Source organism: Rattus norvegicus, chromosome 2, assembly GCF_021556685.1.
Source record: "Rattus norvegicus strain SHRSP/BbbUtx chromosome 2, alternate assembly SHRSP_T2T, whole genome shotgun sequence".
Classification (NCBI taxonomy): Eukaryota; Metazoa; Chordata; class Mammalia; order Rodentia; family Muridae; genus Rattus; species Rattus norvegicus.
Genome location: NC_141535.1, coordinates 185835001 through 185862300, shown reverse-complemented (window position 1 = coordinate 185862300; position 27300 = coordinate 185835001). Strand labels below are relative to the sequence as shown.

General features: G+C 46.1%; 5 protein-coding genes across 7 annotated transcripts in view; 2 read left to right on the top strand and 3 right to left on the bottom strand.

Moving 5' to 3' along the window:
• Positions 1-365: 365 nt before the first annotated feature.
• Positions 366-2809, bottom strand: H2bc21 (H2B clustered histone 21). Its single transcript, NM_001408848.1, is given in 1 exon segment — positions 366-2809. A coding segment is annotated over 1 exon segment (381 nt). The 5' UTR covers positions 2764-2809; the 3' UTR covers positions 366-2382.
• Positions 2810-3034: 225 nt separating this feature from the next.
• H2ac20 (H2A clustered histone 20) lies at positions 3035-3513 on the top strand. Its single transcript, NM_001408842.1, is given in 1 exon segment — positions 3035-3513. A coding segment is annotated over 1 exon segment (390 nt). The 5' UTR covers positions 3035-3082; the 3' UTR covers positions 3473-3513.
• A 90-nt stretch (positions 3514-3603) lies between these two features.
• On the bottom strand, positions 3604-4037 carry H2ac21 (H2A clustered histone 21). The gene has a single exon (NM_001111341.2). The coding sequence runs from the start codon at positions 4005-4007 to the stop codon at positions 3615-3617; it is 393 nt and encodes a 130-aa protein (NP_001104811.1). The 5' UTR covers positions 4008-4037; the 3' UTR covers positions 3604-3614.
• Positions 4038-12296: 8259 nt separating this feature from the next.
• Positions 12297-24859, top strand: Bola1 (bolA family member 1). Of its 2 annotated transcripts, none has more exons than XM_087628976.1 (2): positions 12297-12321; positions 24173-24645. In XM_087628976.1, exon 2 carries the CDS (start codon positions 24176-24178, stop codon positions 24587-24589), a length of 414 nt encoding a protein of 137 aa, XP_087485102.1. In that variant the 5' UTR covers positions 12297-12321; positions 24173-24175; the 3' UTR covers positions 24590-24645. The 2 variants fall into 2 exon arrangements, with proteins under 2 accessions (XP_087485102.1, NP_001065244.1); NM_001071776.1 differs by lacking the exon at positions 12297-12321 and adding an exon at positions 23843-23901 and having other exon boundaries at positions 24173-24859.
• Positions 24860-26083: 1224 nt separating this feature from the next.
• Sv2a (synaptic vesicle glycoprotein 2a) overlaps positions 26084-27300 on the bottom strand; it is a 15838-nt gene continuing 14621 nt past the window's right edge. For both annotated transcript variants that reach the window (NM_057210.3, XM_087614831.1), the window contains 1 exon segment: positions 26084-27300. This exon segment is cut by the window's right edge and continues 545 nt beyond it. The gene's annotated coding sequence lies outside the window, so the exon portion shown is untranslated.

The following is a 27300-nucleotide window of genomic DNA, read 5'->3' as shown; positions in this document are numbered from 1 at the left end:
CAAAACTTTACCAGGGATTCTATTTCACTTTATCTTGTTTGTAGTACTTTTTATTTGTGGTCATATTTTTCTCAATCACAAGGCATTAACAGTGGCCTTGTCATAGGATCTTCCAACTGCAATGTGCCTCTGAAGCAATGTTCAGTTAGAAGCAGGTGAGTGTTTAATGGGCTGGGGGTTGAACCTACGGCCTCAGTGCATTCAGGTCAAACCTTCTGAGCTGCACCCCTAAGCTCCAGCTAATGGTGTATAAATCCTTCAAATCTGAGACACCTGGCTTTTCCACAGACCCAACCACAAATGGCTGCATCTACTCATTTTATTATTTGAGGAAATGAGTTGCACAGAAAACAATCCAGCAAAGATTTGAAACTAAGTGGCAACTTTATTAATGATAATAACAGTGTCCACACACTTGAAAACACACATGCAGGAAACAGAATTTATTCTATTCATGACAATGTCTGGAACTCGTTTTTGGATTCACAAAGCTCCAGGAACTCTTACCGTAAAGCAGACCTGAGAAAGTGATCAGACCGTCAAGTATTTCGCCAACAAAATCAAGACTTCAAAGGAAAAATGCAAAATGCTACACTCCACAAAAGAAAGCCCAGGCTGTTTGTCTTCAGGTAGGGAGACAAAAGTGTATAGTGTTGGCCAAGCGTCGGCCAGCGGAACCAACCCATTTAGCTCCCATTAACTTCACCATTCACTCCATAGCCTACCGGCGAGCCCTCTGAAATGTAAAAGACAGGGACAATTGGAAAATGAAAGTTTATCTCTGTAGGGAATAGAACAATTGGGAATGGGGTGGTGGTGGCAGTAAAAAGTCTCTCCCCAGGAAGGCCACCGTTCTCAATTCAATGAAAATCCAAGAGCTTACTCTAAATTGGCAAATTTAAGGGAACTATTACTGCCATCCCTGGTAAACATACACACAAGTACGCGAGCATAAACAGATGACTCCAGCTAGTCCAACAATGGCTATTTACTAACGGAAGGTCCAATAATCCAGTAGTTGTTCAGTCCACAAGGCTGGTGTTCAGTGTATGTCAGAATCCTGAATTAGTAGGCTCTAATGCCAGTTAAAGTAGACATCTTTGTAAGCACGCAAAGAACAAGCTTCTTTCTTCAAACTCCTTTAATAGAAGCTGCCAGCAGGGGTGGCTCAGATTGCAGGTGGATCTTGCCACTTCAAAAGATCCAGATTAAAAGTGGTTCTTCTCACTTCAAATTATGGAATTAAGAAAAAAAAAAAGTTCCCCACAGGTGTACCTACCTGCTTGGGTTGACAACCAAGAACAGCCACCACAGTAACTATAACTAGAGACAAATCTGGAAAAAGAATCCTCAAAACATTTCCATTCCAAGGTGTCTTCACATACATCAAATGGACAAAGCCCCTGCCGCCCCGCCTTGATATAAAAATTAATTCAATAAGTAATTCAAAAGAAGCAGTGATACAAAAATTAATTCAATAGGTAATTTAAAAAAGTATCATCTGCTGTGAGTAAGACATTGGTGGGTATAAAAATGTCAGGCCAGCTTGACCAGCAACAATGTAAACAAAAAAGCAAAGGGAACTTCAGACAACTTTTCCTGGAGACACGACAGGAAGAAAAAATGCTAATTACTGAGTGTGTGGATTAGAAAGATGGCTTCACGGGCCCAGAGAGAAAAGGAACAGTATCCTTGTGGTAACCTGGCATTGCAGCGGTTAACGCAAAGTATTAAATGGGAAGAAAAAAACCCAACCAACCGACCAAACAAACAAACAAGAACCTAAACAGAACAAAACAAGACACGAACAGGGATTCTAAAGTCTGATAGAGAACTACAACAGATTTCTAACGAATCTGCAGCAACGCGAAGCACTCGTGTTTATACATCAGTAAGTCAGAGGGACACCGCCCTAAGCAGCCCTAACCGCTGGTGCCCAGGACACAGCTACTAAAGTCAGAGCAGTTTCAGTTTTAGATGGCTGGTACCCAGCATTCATCAACACAGACTTAGCTGATTAGAAGGCTCTAATCGACAAGGTAAGGAAACCACCTCACTTTAGGTCAAGCAAAAGGCACCGGGACACAACAGACTAGAACACGGAAGCCGGGCCCAGAGACCCACCTCAGTTATCCTAGTCTAAAACGAACTCCAAGAAACTAAGTAGGGTGCAGCTAACTGCAAACCTGATAACCCACAGGGAAACTCAAAACCACAAAGGCTTAATGTCTTGAGTGTACCTTTTCCAAGACCCTTAAAGTAACTTTGGAATAGGAACTAGAAAACTAATGCGAGTGGACAAAGCTCTCTCCTGATTTGAGCGAGTGACTGCAAGAGACTTTAAAGCCCAAAAGGGCCCGGAGCGCTTCATCCAGGAGACCTCTACTTGGCGCTTGTGTACTTGGTGACCGCCTTGGTGCCCTCCGACACAGCGTGCTTAGCCAGTTCTCCGGGCAGTAGGAGACGCACCGCCGTCTGGATCTCCCGCGATGTGATTGTAGACCGCTTGTTGTAATGCGCCAGGCGAGAAGCCTCGTTTGCGATGCGCTCGAAGATGTCATTGACAAACGAGTTCATGATGCCCATGGCCTTGGACGAGATGCCCGTGTCCGGATGCACCTGCTTCAGCACCTTGTACACATAGATGGAGTAGCTCTCCTTGCGACTGCGCTTGCGCTTCTTGCCGTCTTTCTTTTGCCCCTTGGTGACAGCCTTCTTTGAGCCCTTCTTGGGAGCCGGAGCGGATTTGGCCAGTTCAGGCATGATTGAAAGCAAATAGTGGAAAACAGTCTAGTAAGCAGAAAAACAATCAGGGCCCCCGAGGACCTGAGCTCTTTATAAACATGTTATGCAAATTAGGTCTCAAAGTACTTTTAATTTCCATTGGCCCATACGCGAAACTTGCGTTTTCAGTACAAGTCTAAAATTTCAGATTTCATTGGACTTCTCTGGGGCCAAATAACGACCAATGAAAAGCTCCCTCCTGACCCCACCCCTAGGAACGCCTATAAAGGTCTTAGAGCCAACCAACCTAGCTTCATCAGAGTTGTCACTTCAGCTAGTCTTACTCTAGTTCTTAGTTATGTCTGGCCGCGGCAAGCAAGGAGGCAAGGCCCGCGCCAAGGCCAAGTCGCGGTCGTCCCGCGCCGGGCTGCAGTTCCCAGTGGGTCGCGTGCACCGGCTGCTGCGCAAGGGCAACTACGCGGAGCGCGTGGGCGCCGGCGCGCCGGTATACATGGCGGCGGTGCTGGAGTACCTGACCGCCGAGATCCTGGAGCTGGCGGGCAACGCGGCCCGCGACAACAAGAAGACCCGCATCATCCCGCGCCACCTGCAGCTGGCCATCCGCAACGACGAAGAACTCAACAAGCTGCTGGGCAAAGTGACGATCGCGCAGGGCGGCGTCCTGCCCAACATCCAGGCCGTGCTGCTGCCCAAGAAGACTGAGAGCCACAAGGCTAAGAGCAAGTGAAACTCACTAATCCAAAAAAGGCTCTTTTTAGAGCCACCAAATCTTCATAAAAGGAGCTAACGCGCTAGTTTGTGACCAGCCCTTTGGTTGACACTTTGGTGGCTCTTAAAAGAGCCTTTTTGTGTGGGAAAGGATACTTAAGTTATTTGTTCTTTCCAGGCTTATGACTATCCGTTTTCTTCGGTAGTAAGACAGCCTGGATATTGGGGAGGACCCCACCCTGGGCAATGGTGACTCCTCCTAGTAACTTGTTGAGCTCTTCATCGTTCCTTACAGCTAGCTGTAGGTGGCGCGGGATGATGCGGGTCTTCTTGTTGTCGCGGGCCGCGTTGCCCGCCAGCTCCAGGATCTCGGCGGTCAGGTACTCCAGCACCGCCGCCATGTACACCGGCGCGCCGGCGCCCACGCGCTCCGCGTAGTTGCCCTTGCGCAGCAGCCGGTGCACGCGACCCACTGGGAACTGCAGCCCGGCGCGGGACGACCGCGACTTGGCCTTGGCGCGGGCCTTGCCTCCTTGCTTGCCGCGGCCGGACATGGCGGAATAAGCAATAACTGCTGCTTTTTCAAGGAAAGGATATGGAAAGGTGAAGCAATTTGGTGTAATTTATAAGATCTATTGGGAGGGGTGAAGAAAAAATAGTTTGATTGGCTTAAAACGGAGCTGTCTCCAACAGCCAATGGGATAGCAGAAGCTGGACTCAGTGGTTTACATCCTGCAGTACAGGAAATGACGGACTTTTGGAAAAGGGAATTTACCAATCGATGAGGGCCACATTAAAGCCCCCTATTTACATCGCAGGGCTTTTAAGGGCAGAAGAATTTCACGGAGCTGTTTACTGTCGTAAATTATAGAGGTTTGTTTTGTTTGCCCGGTTTAGAGGTGGAAAATCTAAACAAAACCAAGAGTACAAAATGCGAGGCACTCCCCTCGAAGTATGGGATTCTGCTCTGGGTTTCCCCCGCCCACGGCGCTTTAAATTACTCTCCAAGTCTCACCTTTGCTGTCTCACACAGGCAGACTCCGTAAAGGAACTAATGACCCTTGTCAGTACTCGCCCCCTTTCCCATCTTTGCCCCTGAATCGTTTGACCAAGGGCTAGATGACATTGTATCATCTCCTTTGACCTCTAGGAGGCGTCTGTCGCCACCTTTTCCCTCTAGCTTTCAATGTGTCCTCCTCCGATCTTTCCTTGGATTTTCTTTACCCTGCTCCGGTTCTCTCCCCACTTCTAAATCCACGAGTTCTGCTGAACTGTCCTCTCACCAGCTCTTCATTCCGGCGAGGCTCACAAGCTTCCAGCTGATCCAGATTCGTTTCACAAGCTCAGACTCCGATATCAGACGTTTACCAAATGTTTAATTCGTTTGTCTCAACAAGCATCATGTAGCATCGGGACATGAGCTCTGCATTCCTTTGCCCTCTTCCAAGAATTGCACCCACAAACTTTAAGGTACCAAGATAGGCAAGATACTAATCTTGCCTTTGTCACAACCACAACCCCTCCCCTCCTCTCCCCTGCCCTGTCTTTTACTTCCTTAACATCAAATCACCCATGTCCACTTCGTATCCCTCTCTAAGCGTCCAGTGAAAGCCCCAAATTAATCTTTGTGTGCAGACTCTGGCTAGAGCGATCATCCCCCACGTCTACCCATGCACTCTTCCTTTAAAATGTTTTAAGCCCTCAGTTTCTTCCTAGGGTCTTGCTTGTCAGGCTCTGTACCCAGCAAAATCCTTCCCTTAGTAATCCTATGAAAGCAGTATGCTTATTAAAGAAAATAATATAGTCCAGTTCTACCCTTTGAGGTTCTTTGTCACCCTCATAATTTTTCATCTTTAATATTCTTTGTCATCCTCATTTCTTTTGGGGGGGGGCTGTTAAGGTAGGGTATTTATTTTTATTTATGTGTATGGGTGTTTTGTTTGCATGGTGCCAACGGTGGGCAGGGCCTCGATTCCCCTGGAACTAGATAAATGGCTGTTAGCCACCACCTGTATGCTGGGAATTGAACCTGGGTCCTCAACGACTATTGAGCCATCTCTCTAACCCCTCAACCAGCACTTACCGAATATGGGGTGCCCAATGAACATCTGGGTCTTAAGACTAGTACAAAGAAGTCCATGATGAAATGTCTAGAAACATCAGGCTAGTGAATTATACTAATTAAACTACTTTTCAGTTTCTTCTTCTTGTTGTTGTTGTTTTTCTGAGACAGGGTTTCTCTGTGTAGCCTTCGCTTCCTAGAACTTGCTTTGAAGGCCAGGCTGACCTTGGAACTCAGCGATTCATCTGCCAACTGCCATAGTCTCCCATGCTGGTATTAAAGGCCTGCACAACCACCACCCCACAGTTAATGTTAGTTATATGCAGAAACTAGTCCTGGGGAAAATGTTATTATATACTTGGGTAATGCCTAAATCCCATCACAGAGCATGAAGTCACAAATCAAATCCCAGTATTTAGAAGGTTGGGTTATGAGGACTGCCAAGAGTTCAAGATTAGCCTGGGGGCTGGAGAGATGGCTCAGCGGTTAAGAGCACTGACAGCTCTTCTAGAGGTCCTGAGTTCAAATCCCAGCAACCACATGGTGGCCCACAACCATCTGCAATGGGATCTGATGCCCTCTTCTGGTGAGTCTGAAGACAGCTACAGTGTACTCATATATAAATAATAAATAATTTAAAAAAAAGATTTATAAGATTAGCCTGGACTAGTTGATGAAGGTGTTTCCTCAGTAAGTAAAATGTAGTATAATTCAGAAAATAATTCTAACCTTTTTTTACTTTTTCATTTTATTTTAGAAATGAATGAGTTTATAGCAAGGTCTGATGCACAGGGTTCACAGGTGGCATTTATGTGGGAGTATGTTGTGTTTCTCCAACATTAGCAATATATACAAAGAGCACTTGCTGCTCTTGCAGAGGAAATGGGTTCAGTTCTAAGCTCACAGCCATGTATAACCCCACCTCCCATAGCGGGCACGAAGAAATACATACAGGTAGACAAAGTACTCAGACTCCTAAAACAAATGGAAGAGGTGGTGCTCGCCTTTAAGCCTAGCACTCAGGAAGAGGTGGAACTCTAAGTTTGAGGCCAGCCTGGTCTACAGAGCCATTTCTAGGACACAGAAAAACCTTGGAGGGGAGGGGCTGTAAGGGAACTGTATCTAATTCTGGAAGATACACTTTCATTCTAAACTCTCCTTAAGTGTGCAGGGTATTTTGTTGGCCTTAGACAGCCAGTCCACTACCCAAGTTAACAGTGTCGACTTTTGAGGCATTTGGGGCTGAGAACAAAATCCAGACAACAGGGAAATCCTACACACACATCCCTGGCCCCTTGTGAGGCTCTGCGTGAAGGGCCAGCGAGCCCTCTGGCTTTCTTCTCAGTGACCTCTGTTGTGAAGAAGGCTAAAGGGACAGAGACGGCTGAACCCAAATGTGATAGGCCCTGGCCTTTTACCAAGTGGGTATGATGTTCCGTTTCATGGGCTCAGGCGGATTTAGGCCCTTGTTAAAGTCATGCAGTCCTCACTAGCCCAAGCTTTTTCAGACTCAGAACATACGCTTTATGACTTTATTCATAATCTTTCACTAACCAGATATTGGACATAATGAGGTCACTTGTCCACCATTACTTTCCTCTATGAAGGAGATTTATTTTGAGATTTTAAATTCTGGACCAAATCTTATTAGGTGAGTCTACATAGGCCAGAATGTATCAGGCTCCATAACTGTCTCTTGCTCCCCAGAGCTCCCTTCCCAGCATTTTAACCAGAGCCCTCCTAGAACAGACAAACAGGCCATTTGTAGAGTGCACACCATCACTAACCGGCTGGCTGGTATTTCCTTTGATGCCTCTGGCGTTGTTTGCCAAAGGCAGTGGAGTATCTTCCCAAACAGTTTAATGAAGCAAACATTTATTTAGTGCTGTCCCTCTAGTCCAACCATAGCCCCTCCCCTCCCTTGCCCTGCCCTCCCCTCCTCGATTACCACATGCAGTCCATTCCTGAGAGCTGAGTCAGGCCTTTCCATAGCTCTCGCCCACTGTGCCTTCGGTTGCCTGGCCCGTGGGCTTCATCTTTGCCCCAGCCGTGTTCTCACCTTCCCAGTTTCCACCCTGCTTCCTTCATGAGGGTTTCCCCACTTGCACACAAATAGCCTGGGTGTGTCCACATGGCTCTGTCACATGTTCACAAATGACAGCATTTGCCCCTCTACCTTTTCTTAACATTTATTTCACCTCCATGTTTTCTTTCTATCAATAGTCACTGATTGCTTCTACCTACCTCATAGTAGGTAATTAACTATTTTGATATAAATTAGGTAAACAATTTACTCTTAGAGAATTCATGGTTTTTTCCCCCCTATGATATTTATTCTCCACACTTTCCAGATGCCACCAAGCGCTCAGCTGCTTAGCACACACAGGAACTAGCTGGGTTGGCTCTCCAGCACCCCATTGTAGTGAGAATCCTGGAATTTCGGTCTCTTTAAAAAACAGAAATATTATAAGAAGAGGCGGTATCACTAGTCCACGATTCCCATCAGGGCATCCACCCACTGGGCCAGGAGGGGAAGGCAGAGCCTGGGACTGGTGGAACCAGTTTGATTCCCAGTGAATGCCTATAGTATGGGAGAGACTGGAAGAGAGAGGCTTCTTTGGGAGTTTTAGGGCTATCTAGATCCTAATTGGCATGGAGAACTCCAGGTTTTTATGCGACTGGACTGATTACCACGGTCCTCGGTGGGGTGTTATGGTTATGTTCCAGAGCAGATAGAGGGAGGCGGGGAATGGCTTCACTCCCGCCGGTCTCAATTCTGAGATTCCCCGGGTCTGAGCTCATTCACCTTGCTAGTTCTTATGTCTGTCTGGTGACGTCATCCCACATGCCCTACAGAGACTCTTGTTTGTTAAAAAAGTGTGTGGGTGGGCAGCTAGTGAGAGTCACACCTACCCTAAAAAACCTATAAGTTTAAAGGTAGCTGGAGGAGAGACATCTTCTTCAGTTCTGGAGCCTCAGATAAGTCTCATGTTCCTGTAAATAACCCATGACCCATGCTCCTCTAACTGAGAAGCTAAATCTTTTAAATTCAGACTCCATTTTAGAGAAGAACCTGACCTAAGTTTGAACTCAGGTAAACTAACAGGCCAGTAGCTAGCATTAGTTTCCAAGTTACCCCCCAACAAAACCAAACCTAGCTCCAGTCTCTAGGCTAACCCCCAACAAGACCAGAGTCTCCAGGCTAACCTGCACCCCCAGGTTGCAAACCTGCCCCCCCAACAACCACCATCGCAAAGGGAAGCAGAAATTAAGTTTATGATATGACTCCCACCACCAGCCAATTATGTTAAAGGCCATAGTAACTTTCCAATGAGATGCTTGCCCACTCACCCCCAACTTGTAGCTTTCTATAAAACCTTGGGGCTCCTCTCTCCACCAAAAACCATCCTGCATGAGCTGAGGGGCCCAGCTAGTTCAAATAGAATAAAATCCCTGCTGTGAGTTGCATCAAATCGGCTTGTCTGTTTTTTTTATTTTTGTTTTTTTGTTTTTGGGGGTGGCGGTCGATACACTTCCCTGGCACTACATAACCAATAGTAATTAAACTCAGTCACAAAAGGAAAAAAGGACATGAAAAAAATAGTAAGAAAGATTTTAATAAAAATGAACATTTACAAAAGAAAGGGTTTTATAATGGTTACCTTGGAGCCAGAGGTATTAAATTCCACCTGTGCCTTCTGAAGCAATGGAAATTTCCTCTCATTCGGTAGAACTACACTGCACACTTGAGATTCCTAAGTTTGATGTGTGTGAACTATACCTCAGTGAACATAGCTGTTAGTGAACAAAAAAGTGGGACTGCATCGTGAGAGAACGGTGAGGGATTGTTGGTCACCCCAACCCTCAGGTTACAGGTGTTTGTCATACGCTGTGTCTGATTATATACAAGGTGGCCTCCATAATTTCTTAGGGCCTAATGCATCACAAAATCTTGATCTGCCCAAGACAGACCCTTCAGCAAATGAGAGATATTATTGCAACTATGATTGCATTAAAAACAAAGATGAAAAGCTTGCTATATACAGCTTGTACTTAATTTTTTCTTTTAAAATGAATAAATAAGTAAATAATAAAATTAGCAAGTTTAACTTATCAAGTTCAGCCTATTTATGTGTATGTCATGACCACTAGTAACTGAGGGTATGTATTTGAATATATTTGTTACATCTTTATATTTACTTTCCTTAATATGCTATTTTTACTCATTCATTTTTATTGAATGACTCTGGCCATTGTACTTATGGTCAACCTAAAAGTTAAATTTACCTTCTAAAGTGCTAAAAGTCCTAGGCATTCAAAGAAGAAAACCACTTTAGAATCTTACGAAATGTTCTCTGCAAATGCACTAAGAATAACGTTGGCCCCTTGCAGCTGTGCCTTGCTTCCTTTATCTGCCCAATACATTTGTGTTGTTGTTGTTGTTGTTGTTGCTGTTAAGACAGATCCTGCTATAGTGCCCAGTCTGGCCTCAAACTCAGTCATCTTACCTTAGCCTTTCCTAGTCATTACAATCATAGATGTGTGCCACTATGTCCAAGGTATTTATTTCATGTACTATATCTTATTGAACCCCACACATACAGACTATAGTCAATACCAGGCCCTCTACCTGGAGGCCTCTTTCCACAGGGTTAGTTGTCTATGCCCATTCAGATCTCCAAAGGTCATCTCTACTGCAAGGCTTTTCAGGACCACAGCTTCCCAGCATTCCCTGCCACTGCAGATTAGCCCGTCTCCATGACCCAAATGATTGAGCCTTTCTACTACCTGTGGATCCATGACAGCTTCCCTCTAGGATGTCTCGCCTTCACTCACGTTCTTCAGACCTACAATATTCACAGAGGTTTCTCTTGTCCCTCTGCTGCCTCAAATACACTCCTCACAGACTAACTGGAACTATCATTTGTTCAAGTAAACATTTTCATTCTTTTTTCTTTTCCTTCTTTGCGATTCTGTTGTGGGACCGGGGTCCTTCAGAGATTCACCAGTCCAACCCTGAGGGAATTTTAACAAAGAATAGGCATTTATGCAGATCTACATCTGAAAGGGCCAGGTCTACACCTTGGACTTGAGATTCCCAAATGTAGCCCTGAGTCACATTAGTCAGGGATTTATATAGGCTAAGAACACAGTTACATTCTGTTTATGTGCAAGCAGAAGGCTACATTCTGTTTTTTGCAAAGTCTTGGTAATCTGGAACAAAGTAGGCTTCTGTTTAGGGAAGCAGAAACAGCAGTTGACATAATGACCTCTTAGCATATCATATCAAACGACAGTTTGGTTAAAACAGTTTGGTACAAGACCAGACAATCAGAAAAGCAACCGAGGGGTTGGGGATTTAGCTCAGTGGTAGAGCACTTGCCTAGCAAGCGCAAGGCCCTGGGTTTGGTCCCCAGCTCCAAAAAAAAGAAAAGAAAAGAAAAGAAAAGAAAAGCAACCCGTAACAGACCTTAATGTTTGAAGGCCAATTTTGTTGATTAGCTCACTTAAGCACAGTAATTTTAAACTTTTAAACATAAAGTTCACCATCACAATTCCTTTTTGACCATATGCTTTCTCTACAGGTGATGTCATACCACCCCACAGAACACACCCTATCCCCGTAATTGTCTTTTATCTTTACTAACCCCTGACTAAGAAAGAGCCACCTCCAGTATACTTCCCAAGTACTAAAGTTAGTACACAAAACAACGATGAAAACCAAAAGAGTTCCATACATGCAAAACACACTCGTCCTCCTAATCCCAAAAGAGAAGCATCCCCAGGTGCTCAGTTGATCCCCAGGACCTCAGATGCAAACCCCCTGTACCCAGTCATTTCTCAAGGGAGGTTCTAGTATGACACAGCAGTGCTCAGGTGGCTTGTGAAATGGTATAATGGTTTTGTTGCTTCCTTTTGTATTGTTTTGCAGTGCTGGGGTTGGACACAGGGCTAGTGTTATATAGCAGTTTCTTCCATAATTGATGCATTCCATCTACCGGGAAACTCTCAAGTCAGAAAGCTTCAGGTAGTGCCCGAAATTGGATTCTCTAGGTCCCTCCCTCCCCAAGAGTACACAGTGAAGACTGCTAAGAGTTGTATGGTCTGAAAATCACCGAAAGAAGACCCTAGACTCAGATAGTCTGCAAAAACAAAGAGTGTTTATTCTGCAGAAACAACCAGTATGCAGAGGGTCAACCATTCTTTCAAATGGTGACCCTAGACAAAGGCATGCAGACCTTTTTACGGGCGACCACGGGGAACTCTCTAGAAGGATTATGTAATCTGAAATTTCATTGGTGGGTGGAGGGGGGTCACAGGTGGTCCGTGGTCTGCGTTCCTATGTCATGAACATTTAACCACAGGATGAAATAGGACTGCCCAGTGCAATGGCCCATTCTGAGATATTTCGCCATTTTTGTGGTTATCCCCAGGCTGTTCTGTGGGAGGGGGTTTATGATCTTGTTTGGTATTTTAAGATCTGTTCCTAGAGCTGGTGTCTTATGACTTAGTTTCTGGGACTTATGGTCTATTCCTGAAGCTGGTGCCTTACAGCCATTTTGAAATTAGGCCTGGTCCTTAGAATGGAGACAAATGGGGTTTACGTTGCCCTTTCAGAGTGACTCTCAGAGAAGCCAAGCTACCTGAAAAGTTTAGACCAACCAAGTCGCTTGGGAAAGACATTCTCCGACCTGTTGAGCTGCCTGTAGGCTGTGGAGTGTGCTCCAGGCTCCCAGCCCTTGTGAGCTGTTGTCCGTGCTGGGATAGGCTTTGGTGATGCAGCAGTCTGAGTCATTTCTGTTCCTGTAAGTACCCCAATGTTGGGTTCAGGGTGGAAGCCAAGAAAATTCACTTTAGAGACAGAAGCTTTAAAATGAAAACTTTATTTTCTGAGCACCCAGGGAAGCGGGCAATTCAGGATCTGAAAGAGTCCGAGAAGGGAAATTTTACAACATTTTTAAAGAATGAGAACACAAAGCTGGGGGGTGGGGGAGGAGGGAAGCTACGATGTTATGCAATTATATTTTGACATTATGGGTTAAACAAGGGAGTAGCATTAGAGACTGGGCTGTATCCAGGGCACCTGGCTTCAAGATCCTTAATGTATTCTCCTAGACATTAGGTCCAGAGCTCAGAGTGAGGCGGGGAGAAGGGAACAGGTCAGCTGCCTGGAGTTAAGGCACAACAGGCAACTGGTTATGTATTTTTTATAACTCATGCACCTTGGTTTAGATAACACAGGTTCTATAGTCTTTACCTGTTCATAGACAATTAAGAAAACATTTGGAGAGGTGGGATGGGGGTTCGTTCTTAGGCCTGGGAACATGAACTTGTTTGTCCCTGACGGCAAGATGAAGAAGTTGTCCTTGAGATGGCTGGACTCAGACAACTGTCTCCGTACAAGGTGTCCCTGAGATATCTGGACTCGGATAACTATTTACAACAGAAGCTATTTGGTTTTGGGGAAGTCCCCAGCTCCTCTAGGAGCTTGAATTTAGTTTCTCCCTATGATTAAATGGAGTTGGAAAAGGAAATGGTAGTCCTTAGAATACATTTCTTTTGCTTGTTCCCAACACCCAGTGAAACTCATTGGTCCACTAAATTGGACTTTGATGGTATCACCACCTTGGACTGTCGCAGGCTCCCTAACAGGGGTGAGAGGATGTGTGTGTGGTGTCTCTCCAGAGGAACCGGCTGGTTACTGTGAAACCAAAGCAGGAGCCTCACTTTTGTCAAAGAGCCACATTGTTATACATTGTTACTGTTTCCATTCCTTAAGAGTTAAGTTTCTGCTTCTTGTTAAGAGTTAAGTTTCTCTGCCTAAAGTATCCTGCAAGCCATGTTTTTCAACCTAAGCTGAATTTGTAACCCCATGATGTTTGGCCACCCTCTTGCTCTGCTAAACTCTGAACCTGTGTGGTATACGATTTCCCTTTTGCTTAGGAAAATGTCTTCCCAGACACATTGATGGCTCCCCTTCCACATGATGGGAACTTGAACTTATTTTCAATGTCTCCTTTCTGACAGTCAATTATTCAGAGAGCTGTCTGGGATACATGCCCAATTGAAATTAAACACCTCATCCTAACACAGGGTTTCCCGTGCACCTTATAAGCTGCCATTTATGTGCCACGCCTGTCTCCTCTCTATCCCTCTGGACCAAACACCCCTGTTGCCTCTCCCTTGTTCTCCTTCCCTCCTCCATTATCTTCTATCTCATGTCTTTGCTTCTTATTCCCCTGCCCTTTGTCCCATTGGGTCAAATAAGTCTCCTTTGCGCCAAGATCTTGGTTTTAGGGGTCCTGAGCCCTTTTACCTTGTGCAACTCTAAATACAATGTGCTTTAATTAGACAGTCATGGGATTGGTTTTTCCCCTCAGGTCTAACACACAAGCTAGTCATCGGAAAGCAAGGAAAGTCAATGGAGAAAACGCCTCTATGAGAGGAGACTGTGGACAAACCTGTAGAGCATTTTCTTAATTAGTGATTGATGGGGGAAGGCCCTGCCCATTGTGCGTGGTGCTATCCCTGAGCTGGTGGTCCTGGGTTCTATAAGAAAGCAGGCTGAATAAGTCATGAGGAGCAAGTCAGTAAGCAGCACCCTCCATGGCCTCTGCACCAGCTCCTGTCTCCAGGTTCCTGCCCTGCTTGAGTTCCTGTCCTGACTTCCTTTGATGTGGAGGTGTAAGCAGAATAAACTCTTTCCTCCCCAAATCATTTTGGTCATAGTGTTTTAATCACACCAATAGGAAGCCTCCTGTCACACAGCAGCTAGGCAAGCCCTTTAACACTGAGTCACATCGCTAACTCTTTGTTGTTCTTGACACAGGGGCTCACTTAGTTGCCTAGGCTGGGCCTGAACTCACTATGTAACCCAGGCAAGCCTTGAATTAGAGATCCTCCTGCCTCAGCCTCTCGAGTATCTGGGACTCTAGGCCTATGTCACTAGACCCAGTTCTTACGTCTGATTGTAATCTAGTTACCTTAAGTCTAAACTCCTTATAATGGCCAATACTATATAAACATCATGGAAATTGCTGTTATATTGTGTGGCTTGGAAAAAAATAATCTGTACCTGGTGAGAATGGATGCAAGTTTTAGTTCAGCCGACTTTTTTAAAGACAAGGTCTCTCACCTTTAATTTCCACACTCAGGAAGCAGAGGCAGATGGATCTCTGTTCGAGGCCAGTCTTGTCTACATAGCAAGTTCTAGGACAGCCAGGGTTATACAGAAAAACTCTCTCAATCAATCAATCAATCCAACAATAAAAGGGAGGGGGAGAGATCAAGGTCTCTCACTGTATAGACCTGGGCGGCCTGGGATTTGTAACATAGACCAGACTGGCTTGCCCTGAACTAACAGAGGTCTACCTGCCTCTCCCTTCCCAGTACTGGCATTATAGGTACACAACCATGTCACATTTATATACAGACACACACATATACCTTTCAAAAAACAAACACACACAAACACACACACACACACACACACGTACTTTCCTTAATAACTTCAACTTTTATTTCATATTGACTGGTTCTAAATTCTATTTTACAGCATAAATCAAGAATCCTAGCTTAAAGTGAGCTGGGGTTCCAGTTCCCACTGACAGTCCCAGACACAGAGAAGGCTGAAACAGGAGGATTATCCTGAACTCAGGAGTTTGGTACTGGCCTGAGCAGCATCCCAAACCTCTCTCCAAAGAGAAGAAGTGAAAGTTCTGAAAGACTAAAGTGAGGAGCTAGCCCAGAGCTCTGAGATACTAAACTAGGGGCTAGCCCAGAGCTCTGAAGGACTAAACTGAGAGGCCAGCCCAGATTAGTGACAAGACAGCAGCACAGCAACTGGTGAGTTTGGGGTAAAGGTCATGGAACAGTGATCACTCTGGTTGTTATGTAAGAAAATGTCTGGATTTTTAAATGATTGGTAAAACATTAAGAACCTCCATAGAAATAAAACCACAGGAAGAGAGAGGGCCAAATGGCAGGGCGAGGGATATACAGAGATTGTACTGTCTAATTTGAGATGCACAAGCAGAAGTCAGTGTTTACACTTCCTGTCTTGTAATCTACCACCACAGCCTTGGTTGCTTTCCTCTCACCATGCCTTATGGTCAGAGTGTCTGCCCATTTCTACTACCTCCTTAGCTCAGGCTGAAAAGGAGGGATAAACAGGGAAAATTCAGGGAACCAAAGAAAGAAAAGGATCCCCTGACTCTGAGTCTGGCTCAAGTCCCTCATGAACGAGAGTGAGGCATTCCGGCATGGTTGTCAAAACCTGCTGGGAGGTTGCCTAATAGAGGCAACATCCCTCTCTGTAGAGATGTTTCAAATAAGAATGCTGAGATAGTCATGAAGCACTCTATTTCTGTGTATGGCTTTTCAATGTGACCTTATTCCTTATACAGACACAAATCTGCAAACCCCAAAGTTTCTGGATGGGACTCTTTCAAGTAAGATTTTAATTCTTTGCAGTAAAGACACCTTAGCTTCTCCCATCCTCCTGTGATGATGTGATCAGCCGTGATACTGATCATTACTTCCTAGGGGCCACTCTGTGATCTCCTCCGAGCTCCTCAGCAACCATGGGATCTAACCTCGGAAGACACCAAAGTCCCGCGGCACATACGTAAGGACCCGGAAGTGAGACACTCTAGAACTCCTGTCCACACATGCGTGCTGTTTCCCACTGGGAATTCTCTGTCAATGCATCTTCCTTTAGAACTCCAACTCCCCTTCACACTAACTAAAGTTCTTTTTTGTGATGACACGGAGCTCAGCTGACTCTGAAGGGGTCGCTCTTCGAGGAAGGCAGGCTGTTGCAAGGGGCTGCAGTGACCTGAGACAGCTCTCCTGAGGTCATCCTGGCTCACGCAGCTGCATTAACTTCCCCGCTGCTTCCCCAGTTTCTTTGCTCGAGTCTTTTATAATCCATTTTCCGTGCTGCCAACAGTGATCTTTGCAAAATGGGAATTCGAAGCCAAAGAAGTCCGTTTCTAAAAATTCAGCATTGGATGGGATGCTGTCTTGGTCTGTTTGTGCTACCATACCAAACTATCACTGCCTGGGTAATTTACAAAGAACATTTTTTTTCCCAGTTCTAGGCCAAGACCAAATTGCTGACAAGCTTAGTGTCTGGTGAAGGCCAGTTTCTCAGAGATGACACTGTCCAGATGTCTTTGCTTTGTCAAAGGGCTGAGGGTGTGACCTTGCTTCCTCTAGCAGGTTTCTATGGCACTAATCAATTCTGAAAGCAGCGCCTTCGCAGCCTCACCACTCCTAAAGCCCCACCTCTTAATACCACCACACTAAGAATTGAGAGGCAACGTGGGTTTGGAAGACATATTGGAAGCATGATGAATGCTAAGGCGAGGGCTGGGTAAACTGGATTACCAAATGCATATTACACAGGTAGGCAATAGGAACCTTTGTTGTGTTAGATGTGTCAAAACCTGCTGGGAGGTTGCCTAATAGAGGCATTGTAGGATCATGTCCCTGCTCTTAGAGGAGAGATGAGGGTATATATGGCAGTTAGGGGTTGAATAGTTTGTACCCAGAGTCTGGAGAGATAACTCAGTAATTAAGAGCTAGTATTGCTCTTGCAAAGGACCTGGGTTCAGTTCCCAGTACCCACATGGTAGCTCACAAGAGTCTGTAACTCCAGTTTCAGGGGATCCACCAACTCCTGCTCGCTTCCTCAGGCCAGGCATGCAGATGGGCACTTCTATGTAGTAAGGCGAACGCTCAGACACATAATTGTTTTAAAATGCAATTAACTGAAGTGAGTCAGCAAAAATGATTGTTTTGTCATTATTAAACACACATTCAATGAGAAATACAAAACAATTCTAGCAAAATGTTGCCAGTGAAAAAAAAGGGAGTGGTGACTTGTACCTATAATCCCAGCACTTACAATGCAAAAGAGGTGGAGCGCCAAGAGTTCAAGGCCAGCCTGGTCTATAGACTGAGTTCCAGGCCAATCAGGGCTGCACAGTGTGACTGTCTCAAAAAACGGGGGATGTGGGGGATGTGAGTAGGGGACAAAAGGTAAGTGAATCTATGTAAAAGGTAGAGATATTATTGCTTGCTATTATGCCAACACTGCAATTTTCCTGAACATCTTAAATGTTTCAGAGGCTAAGGAAAATGCCATTTCATGTTAACTATCTTGAGTCTGACAATCTGTGTTATGGTTGAATAGCAGAATATTCACATCCTCAGGACTTAGAAGTGAAGTGTCACAGTATGTAAAATTTATTTCCAAGTAGCTTAGCAAAACAAAAGCATATAAACATGTCTTAAATGTGCATAAAGTAAGTGTACAAATGAAAGAAATGGTAAGTCTAGGCAGGGCATAGTGGCTCTGAGCATGGTGGTACCAGCCTGTCAACCCAGTCCTGTGGTTGAAGTCACCGAACCTGGGTCTACATTATCAGTGCCTCACCCACCCCCAAACCCAGCACATCCAATACAGACTACACAGAAACACACACAGAGAGAGAAACACACACACACACACACACACACACACACACACAGAGAGAGAGAAACTCTCTCTCTCTCTCTCTCTCTCTCTCTCTCTCTCTCTCTCTCAGGAAAGTAGAAAGCATGCTGCTTGGGCTTGATATTTTGTTGCAAGCCAGACTGATCCCTGGTCTTCTCAGAGGCCCTGAGGAAAGTCTAAGGGATCATGGTTCTGAGCCCTTGCCTGGGCGGACTTGGTGAGGTCTGATCCACACTGGAGGCAGGGCCTCTAAGGAATTAAGGTTTCAGATCCTGGGAAAATGGCTCCCCTGTCCCCACCCGACAGTGACTGTGGTTATCAGTCCTAAGGCAGATGTGTCTGAAGTATCCTGTGTTCTTTTGCCATAGTTGTCTGATTTAGCACTCAGTGGACCTTAGCCATTTTCCCCCACAGATGGTATATAAAATGTTGTGCTTAATGGACTGGATTGGCAGGAGACAGAGCTTGTGTAAGATCACCTAACCCCAGCTCTCTGTTCTCTATCTTCCCAGTTCCTAGCCCTCCCCCCAGGGACCCTGTCACTGAAGAGTGACTTGATGGTCCAGGTCTCCCCCTCTTCCCCTCCTCTTCCCCGCCCCCAATGCGAGTTTTCTAATTATATGTCTGTGTGTTGGTTCGTGCATGTGAACCAAGATGCCTGAAATGGCCAGAAGCAGTGCGCTGCCTGATGTGGGCAGGGTACAGGACTCAGGCCCCTGGAGGAGCAGAAAATTGTTAACCACTGAGCCATTTCCAGCCCTCTCTATATATTTTTATATTTTGTGTATGTTATATATAAATTTAACTTATATATGATGTATAAATATATAAATTATATAAAATTATATATAAACATATATAAATTAAAATTATATAACATCTTGGAAAAGTTTCACCTTGTTACATCTCTAACTAAAACTAGCTTTCAGCTGCTACCTAAGGTCTGAAGAGAACGTTGTCTAAGGAAGGCATCCATACACAATCTAGCGGGATCTGGCCCCTGCCTCTTCTGTCCACTATCGATTGTTCCTTCTGGTCAAAGAGACGATATCTCAGTTGTGGGTGGAACCCTAATGTTCCAAGCTACTCAAAACCTGAAGTAGTTAAGCCATTCAACCACTGGGCCAAGGGATCACCCCTGGGTGAGACAGGTCCACCCTTAGCAAACCAGGCACAGTGCCAGGCAGTGATTGTGCAGCCTTTCATCCAAGCACTGGGAGGCAAGTGGATCTCTGAGTCTGAGCCCAATCTGGTCTACAGAGCAAGTTCCAGGACAGCCAGGACTACACAGAGAAACCCTGTCTCAGAAAAGAAAGGAAGAAAGAGAGAAAGAAAGAAAGAAAGAAAGAAAGAAAGAAAGAAAGAAAGGGCAGAAGGAAGGAAGGAAAAGAAAGAAAGGAAGGAAAAGAAGATAAGTCCAGGCTTGCCTTAAGTCGTCCTCTAGACATTGGTTGAATAACTATCTCTTTAATGAGATGATATTTTTTTCCTTCTCTTAATCCCTAATACACCCATCTACACCAGGACAGTCCCCACAAACAGTCCTGAGGTTCTGTATAAGCAAGACTGAAGTGGGAACATACAGGTTCTTTGGAAAGTCAGTTGTGCTGGATGGTGTTTTGCTAAGGCAAACACAGGAAGCAGACGCAGGTAAAAGGATGTTCTGCTAAAGCAAGCATTTGAAAGGACACGTGATGAAGGATTCTTCCCTAATGACAGGCATGTATTGGTCTGTCTTACACTGCATGGTTGAGCTCCATTTGTGGGACTCCATAGAGAGAAACACATCAAAAACTGTCTGGTGGTGTGGTGCAACTTCTTGTCGATTCTGCGGACTCGGCCGATTGGCAGAGTGATGTCAGCTGAGACAGACTCACTTATGGAGGTCATGTGCATGACATTTGGAGGGAGAATAAAAAGGACCTGATGGACAGCGACAGAGGCTGAGCTAGCCTTGCTTACATAGCTAAATGCTTCTTGGTCTTTGCTGATCTTCACTTCACTGAGAGCGGCATAGCTGAGAACTTTCTCTATTGGCCTTGGCCCCTCCTGCTGACTCCTGTGGAGGCTGAGGCCTAGCTGTCCCCACTAGGTCATGCCACTGTTGCTGCTATCCCTACTCTACTGAACTGGACTGCTGGTGAATCCGTGAAGTGTTTGCGAGTAGAGGCAGCTGCCACTGCTAACTGCTGTACTGAACTGCCCATTTCCAGACAACATAGACTGGAGTTGCTCCAAAGAACCTTGCTAAACAGGTCCACTTCCCCCTACCCCTATCCTTTCTTTTCCACTACCTCTGGTGGGTGCTGGGCTAGAAAGGAGATTTAAAGCGTTTAAGAACCATCATTAAAAGTAGACTTTTTAAAAATTGAAGTTCCACATGGCCACTCCATGGTATGGTTTATGGGGAGGACTTTATTATAGAAATGAGAGAGAAGGAGACTGAACACAGCCAGCAGCAGACTGGACCTGGTGAGGAGAGAAGCAAGAGCAGAGCAGAGAAATGGATACGTAGTGAGAGGGAGAACGGAGAGGGAGAGCAGAGAGAGCGAGAGCGAGAGAGAGAGCGAGAGCGAGAGCGAGAGCGAGAGCGAGAGCGAGAGAGAGAGAGAGAGAGAGAGAGAGAGAGAGAGCAAGAAATAGCAGGGTTGCAAGAAGGGGGTAGCTAGGGAGGGAAGCCTGTAAGCTGGAGGGAGCTTAGGGTAAGAGGAGATGAGAAGGGCTAGCTGGGTCTGGCTGACTCTGAACTATGCTAACAAACACTTGAGGTCCCAAAGGAGCCTGGAGGCCACCGTATGCTTTGGAACATTACTTGACAGCACAGGTAGCCATTTGTCCCTTCTGCCTTTTGGAATTTTTGGAAGTGGAATTTCCTTGGAATCTGACAGTTGGGTCTACCCAGAGAGGGACAACTTTTCCTTTATTCTTTCTTAGATGCTGTCCAGTGCCTAGGTCTTCTTTTTCTGGCAATTTAGGATCCCTTACTTTTTCTCTAAAGCTCCAGTCTCCACCGCGTGGCTGTCCTTCATGCCTGCTTAACTCAAACAGCGTAGCAATTTTTCCTTCTTGTCTCCGCCCTCCCCCTTGGGGCAGCTGTTGAGATTACAGTTTGCTTACCCTGGTATTTGTTCAGTTTTGGTTTTTAAAAAAAATCAATAGTGTTGTCCTGTTTGACCCGGCAGTGGTTACACACACCTTTGATCCCAGCTCTTGGGAAGCTGAGGCAGGTGGATCTTTGGGTTCAAGGGAGGCCAGTCTAATCACAGAGTGAGTTCCGGGACACCCAGAGCTACACGACCTGTGTCAAAAACCAAAAAACTAAACCAACTTTGGCTTTGCATGACTTTTGAACTTTTCCTGCCTTTTAATTCTTTAGTCATTGGAGAAAATGAATTTTTTCCTGCAACCTTGATGGTGTCATTATCATCTCTGCTCCAGAGCTCCAACCATACCCCCCTCCTTCCCTCCCTCTCCCTCCCCTCCCCTCCCTCCCTCTTCCTCCCCTTCCTCCCCCCCACCCCCATGGCTTTTGTTCTCGAGGCTGAAAGAAAGGCAGAGAAAGTAAAGGGCACTGGGAAGGGAAGGGAAAGCATGTCTCACTTCAGAATGTACTGTAAGTTTCTCTGTAGTGACCGGTCTCACTACAGTTAACTGTGTTGAGGAGGTTGCTCACGTAGAGGCAGTATTCTTTTTACATAAAGTTATTTCAAGGGTTGATAAAAGAGCCTTGAATCACGCTTACACTCTAAGCATACGTATCCCTTGTGTGCCTTTTCTATGATGTAGAACTACAAATTTCTGGAAATCTCACAAACAAGACAAAAAACCATATTTACAGTAAAAGCATATCTCAACTCATTCATGCAAACCTCATGACAAGGTTTTATGTCATAGTCTGTAATTGTATCTGATAGATCTCGGAAACCACCCTATGATGACATTTAAAGTCCTTAGCAACCCTTAGAGAAAGACCCTTCAGAAGCCACCAAATCATAAAGACTGATGTAGACGCAGCCAGCTCCCTTGAGAAGCTCACAAACACACTTGTGTGCACTAGCCTTTTCCTCCATGCTTCAGTTAACCTCCCCACCTGAATCAGTGTTAACATCTCTTCCTAATAAACTCCACCTCTAGCCAAGAGTGGTGTATGTCTCTAGCCTTTAAGCCCAACACTTGGGAGGCACAGGTAGGCGGATCTCCATGCATCTGAGGCCAGCCTAGTATACATTATGAGTTCCATCCAGGACAACCCAATGACAACGCTACTGTTTGGTCCCAAAGAAACTGGGGACAAATAGCTAACTGTGGTTCCAATTACACCAAAGTACACACTGGCAGCAAGACTCAGTACCTATGGCTCCTCTTAGCTCTTCTCACCCTCCCTCCTAACTACTCCAGCCCAGGGGCTTCCCATATAATCCCCATATTATCCCTTCCAGCTTCTGATGTGCATATAACCCTGCCATTTTGGCCATGAGCTCTCTTGGTTCTTCTCTTGGCCCTCTCTCTCTCTCTCTCTCTCTCTCTCTCTCTCTCTCTCTCTCTCTCTCCCTCCCCTCTCCCCCTCTCTCTATCCATCCCTCACTCTCCCCTCCTCTCTCTCCTCTCATAGCCCCGTTCAGTCTGCTGGCCATGTTTAGTTTGCTCTTTTATCTTCCTGCTCTGGCCTCTTCCAGATGCCTCTGGCTGTTCTCCCTCATATGCACTGTAAAAACCTCCTCAGCCATTCCTTGGAGTTGCATGCTCTCGTTTCATTGTTACCACATCCTGACCAAATGTGGTAAGAAAGTGGCTTCTTGTTTCTCCTAGACTGCTCTAAGTTTCTTGAGAGTTTCTTTGGTCCCACATCTGGGTAATATGTTTGCAGTACACTGTGTGGTCTCATCGTATACTCAGCACACAGGATCACAATGGACATTGTGACTATTCCTCTAGTGCTTCGTAAACTCTGAGAGCAGGGCCTGTCTTTATTCTGGTGCCTCCAGCATTGGTCTGGCACACAATAATTTTGTGTTTAGTATATGGAATGGGTTTCTATCTTCTTGAATGTAAAATAGAGTAATTGAGATCCAGGAGATTTAGGAGCATAGAGTAAAGAGACAGAAGGCAGGAAGAGAGCAGAATCTGACCTCAACAGGTGAAACTATTAGGTGCGCACATACAGAGAGAAGGACAGCCTATCTCTCAGGAATGAAGGGATCTACAAGAGGAAAAAAAAAACCTGCTTGGGACCCTATATAGGAGGCATGTGGGTCTTGGGAATGGAGAAGTTAACGCAGCTGTTAGGGGGGCTATGTAAGGATCTTCATTTTCTTCTCACTGGAATTTTCTGCTTCGGGCAGCACAGATTATCTTGGGAGGTAAACTGTCCCAGCAGACATTCTCGTCAGAGTTAAGCAAGGTCCGCTGTAATCTCATAGGAATCCTGTTTTCGCTATGGAGGAAGCACTCTATCGGTTACTCAGGACAGTATTCCCAGCACGTGGGAGGTAGAGGCAGGAGGATCATGAAATGATGGGCATTCTAGAGTGGTAAAGGCCAACCTGGGCTACACGAAACGTTTATTTTTAACTATGTATAAAGCACTAACGCTATTTGAATTATAAGATCAAGAAGCTAAAAATTGTGCAACCATCTCAAATTTGCAGGAAACCCTTTTGTTTTCATTGCTCTAATTCCCGACCTCGCAGGATTTTACGGTCAGGAAAATCAGGGACTACAATTCCCATAAACCCTCTGGGTAGTAGGTACTGCCTGCCAGATGTAACCAGGACTGCGTTCCCTAACGAGCCTCCTGACGTTGCGTTTGTGTCGACCCTGTACGTCCGGAAATTCGGTTGTTAGATCTAGCAGCGGTGCAGCAGGCTGCGCAACAAGTACAAAGGTACCACCCTAGGGTTCGGAGAGACATTAGGGCTCTGACTCAGCCAGAAAGACCAAGTTGTACATACTCCATTTTTTCAGCTCCCAGCCTTGCTTTCACAGTGCCCTTAGTGCCTAGCGCTCTGGCGGTTCGATCGCCTTAGTCCCTCCGCTGCTGGCGTAAAAGCCGCGTTAACCCGCCACGCAGAGCAGAGGCGGTTCCAGGGTGTGCTTGTCTGGGGTGCGTGGGGAGGGTGTGTGGACTCAGTCCCGTGTCCTTCCTCTCTCCGCAGCGGATGCTAAGTGCGCGGTTGGCCCGGTGCATGGTCTCCATGGCCACTCGCGCGTGTGTGTCGCGAGGCAGCGCGGGATCGGCGGCTGGCGGGCCAGTGGAAGCTGCTATCCGCGCCAAATTGGAGCAAGCCCTGAGCCCTGAGGTACTGGAACTGCGTAACGAGAGCGGCGGCCACGCAGTCCCAGCAGGCAGCGAAACGCATTTCCGCGTGGCGGTGGTGAGCTCTCGTTTCGAGGGGATGAGCCCCTTGCAACGGCACCGGTTGGTCCACGAGGCACTGTCGGAGGAGCTGGCTGGACCCGTACACGCGCTGGCCATCCAGGCAAAGACCCCTGCCCAGTGGAGAGAGAACCCACAGTTGGACATTAGCCCCCCCTGCCTAGGTGGAAGCAAGAAAACTCGAGGGACCTCTTAATACCCGGATTGGGAGAACAACGATGGGTCGACTCAGAATAAACTACTCTATCATTACTACCTTGTTCCTTGATTTGTACGGACCAGGGCTTCTGCCCTTTCTGCTAATGTACACCATGCAAAGGCAAAGAAGCTTCCGGTGAAAGCTTAGCTAGCCCAGGGAGCGAGCGGCCACTCACTCTGCCTGGGCTAGACTAGAGAAAGGCTGCCCAGTCCTGATGAGTCGGGAAGGGCCATGATAATAAAAGAGAAGCTGGTGCATGAGGTCAAACGGTGCTCTTAGTACCTGTTAAATTGGAGCTACATGTTATTGTGTATGTGGGGGTGGGTGCTGCCTGACTCCACGGCCCACTTGTGTGTCACAGGGTAACTTTTGGGAGTCACTCCTCCCACTGTCATATGCTTCTAGAACTCAGGTAGCCCATTAGGTTTACAGAGCTGTTAGGTCCCTACAAGCGTTCTTACCTGTAGGCTAGAGAAGGGATTTGTGAGGAAGTGAACTATTTGGGTTTTGCAAAGATTCCAAAATTAAACCAGAAAAGAGGGAATTCCTGCATTTGAAGCAGAACCAAAATAAACATTGGCTAGGTTTTCAAGAGAAGTTCAGATAATGCCCCAAAGCAGCTATCCAATGTCCTTTTACGTGGGCATCGAGAAAAGCTGTTGAACATACCTTGGGCTGAGGAGATGGCTCAGTTCCAGAGCACTTGACAAGCTTGTGTGAGTCCCAGCAATGAAGGTATGTATGAGTGTGCGATCTTGTCCACTTCTGACCATAAATGGTTTCTATATTGGACCTACTAAAGGCCTCAGAGCACTGTGTAGCAACACACACCAGTATTAGGTGCAGAGACAGGCAGGTCCCTTTGAATCCAAGGCCACCCTGGTCTAACTAGTGAGACCCTCAAAACAAACAAACAAAAAAACAAACAACAACAACAAAAAAAAAACAGCAATGCAGCTTGATTAAAGCGATGGAGTTGAGACAGGGTAATCAAGGGCAAGCTGCAGGCAGTAGGAATTCCCAAAAGGCATTGCTTTAAACTGGGGTCCAGAGAGGTGGTATCGAATTTATAAGCACTTTCTGTTCTCCAGGGGATCCAGGTTTGATTCCCAGCACCCACTTGGTGACTCACAAGGGCCTGTAGCTCCAGTTGCAGAGGATCTAATGCCCTCTTCTGGCCTTGATGGGTACCAGGCACATGTGGTGCCTACATCCATATGCAGGCAAAATGCTCATGCAAATAAAATATATGTTTATGTTGCTTTTTGCAAGAGTAACAAGGGCTATTAACCCACTAGAACCAGCATAAGTAAATGCTTTTTAAACAAAATGTAGATTTGAGGTACCCCATTCCATAAGTCCATGGTAAGAGAGGGGGCTTGCTTATTTTGGCCCTGAAGAAGGAATCGTTTCTCCCACACAAGTTTGTCTTCCCCAGATGGTCAGGATGGCGAACTGTGAATGGAGAGGCCAGGACGCACACACAGCCGCTTTGAGTTTTAAGGGTTCAGACCCTTTATTTTTCAGCAGTATTTTTCATTTCATTTTTTCACATCAATGGAGTCAGGTTCAGGGCTCCCCGGGAGACAAACAAGTGGCTGTGTCTCCCCTGGGGACGTAAGGGAGAGGGCCACGTCCAGCAACGGAATGATGAGGGAAGGGGCACACACACACTGGGCACTGGAGGAGAAGGCAGTCCTTTGAGCACAGACACGATTAAACAGTCACCACCTGGTTCAGTGTTACAAAATCGGAATGGCCTTAGGGTTGAGGGCACCAGACACAGCATAAGGAGGGTGAATTTGGATTTTTTTTTTTTTTAGTTTAACTTCCTTTTAACTTTTTTTTTTTTTTAACATTTTACAAACAGCTAAAAACTACAACACGTCACAGCTACGGTGGGAGTGGGAAGAGTACCAAAGAAAGCAGCCACAAGAGTAGGGTAGGACGGGGGGCAGCTCTACCTACAGAGGCTGTTCTGTGGAAGGGCAAGATGGGGAAACTGAGGCTTCAGGTCCCTGCATTAGGGGTCCCTCACGACCCAGCCTTTTTGAGAAGGGTTAGGGGATGGACCCCTGCTTCCTGCCCCTGCCCCAGCTTCTTGTGCTTTCAGACCTGCTGGTTTGACCATGTGTGCCTGGTTATTTTCCCTTTCTTTCCTCTGATACACTGCCTGTGTGGACAGGTCAGATGGGAGGGCTGTGGCTAGTGGGTAGAACCTCTCTAGAGGAAGGAGAAAGTCCTTGTCAGGTGCCCTCAGGTCCCCCAAGATTGCAGGGCTCACCCCAGCCTGACCAAGGACTTCTGCCTGCAGCCCCAACACAGGTACAAGATTCTGGGAGTTACGATAGAAAAACAGTGTTGTGTGTGTGCTCACTGAAACTACTACTCTTGGCTTATAATTGAACAGTATAGTGGTACCCCTACCCCATGGCACACATACACACACGCACACGCACGCGCGCACACACACACACATATGAGTGTATGTATACATCCACACACAGTCCAGCTAAGCTGCCTCAGAACTTACATATAAATAAGAATCAGAAAACTAATTCCATAAAATCCAGGCTTCACACTTGTAGCCTGAATTGAGGTGAAAACGGAGGCTAAGGTTTATTGCTACTCCCCAGCATCCTTGGGAGGCTCCCACTCAAGAAGTTCTTTTGGTCCAAGCCTCAGCCCCCACTATAACTCCATACCTG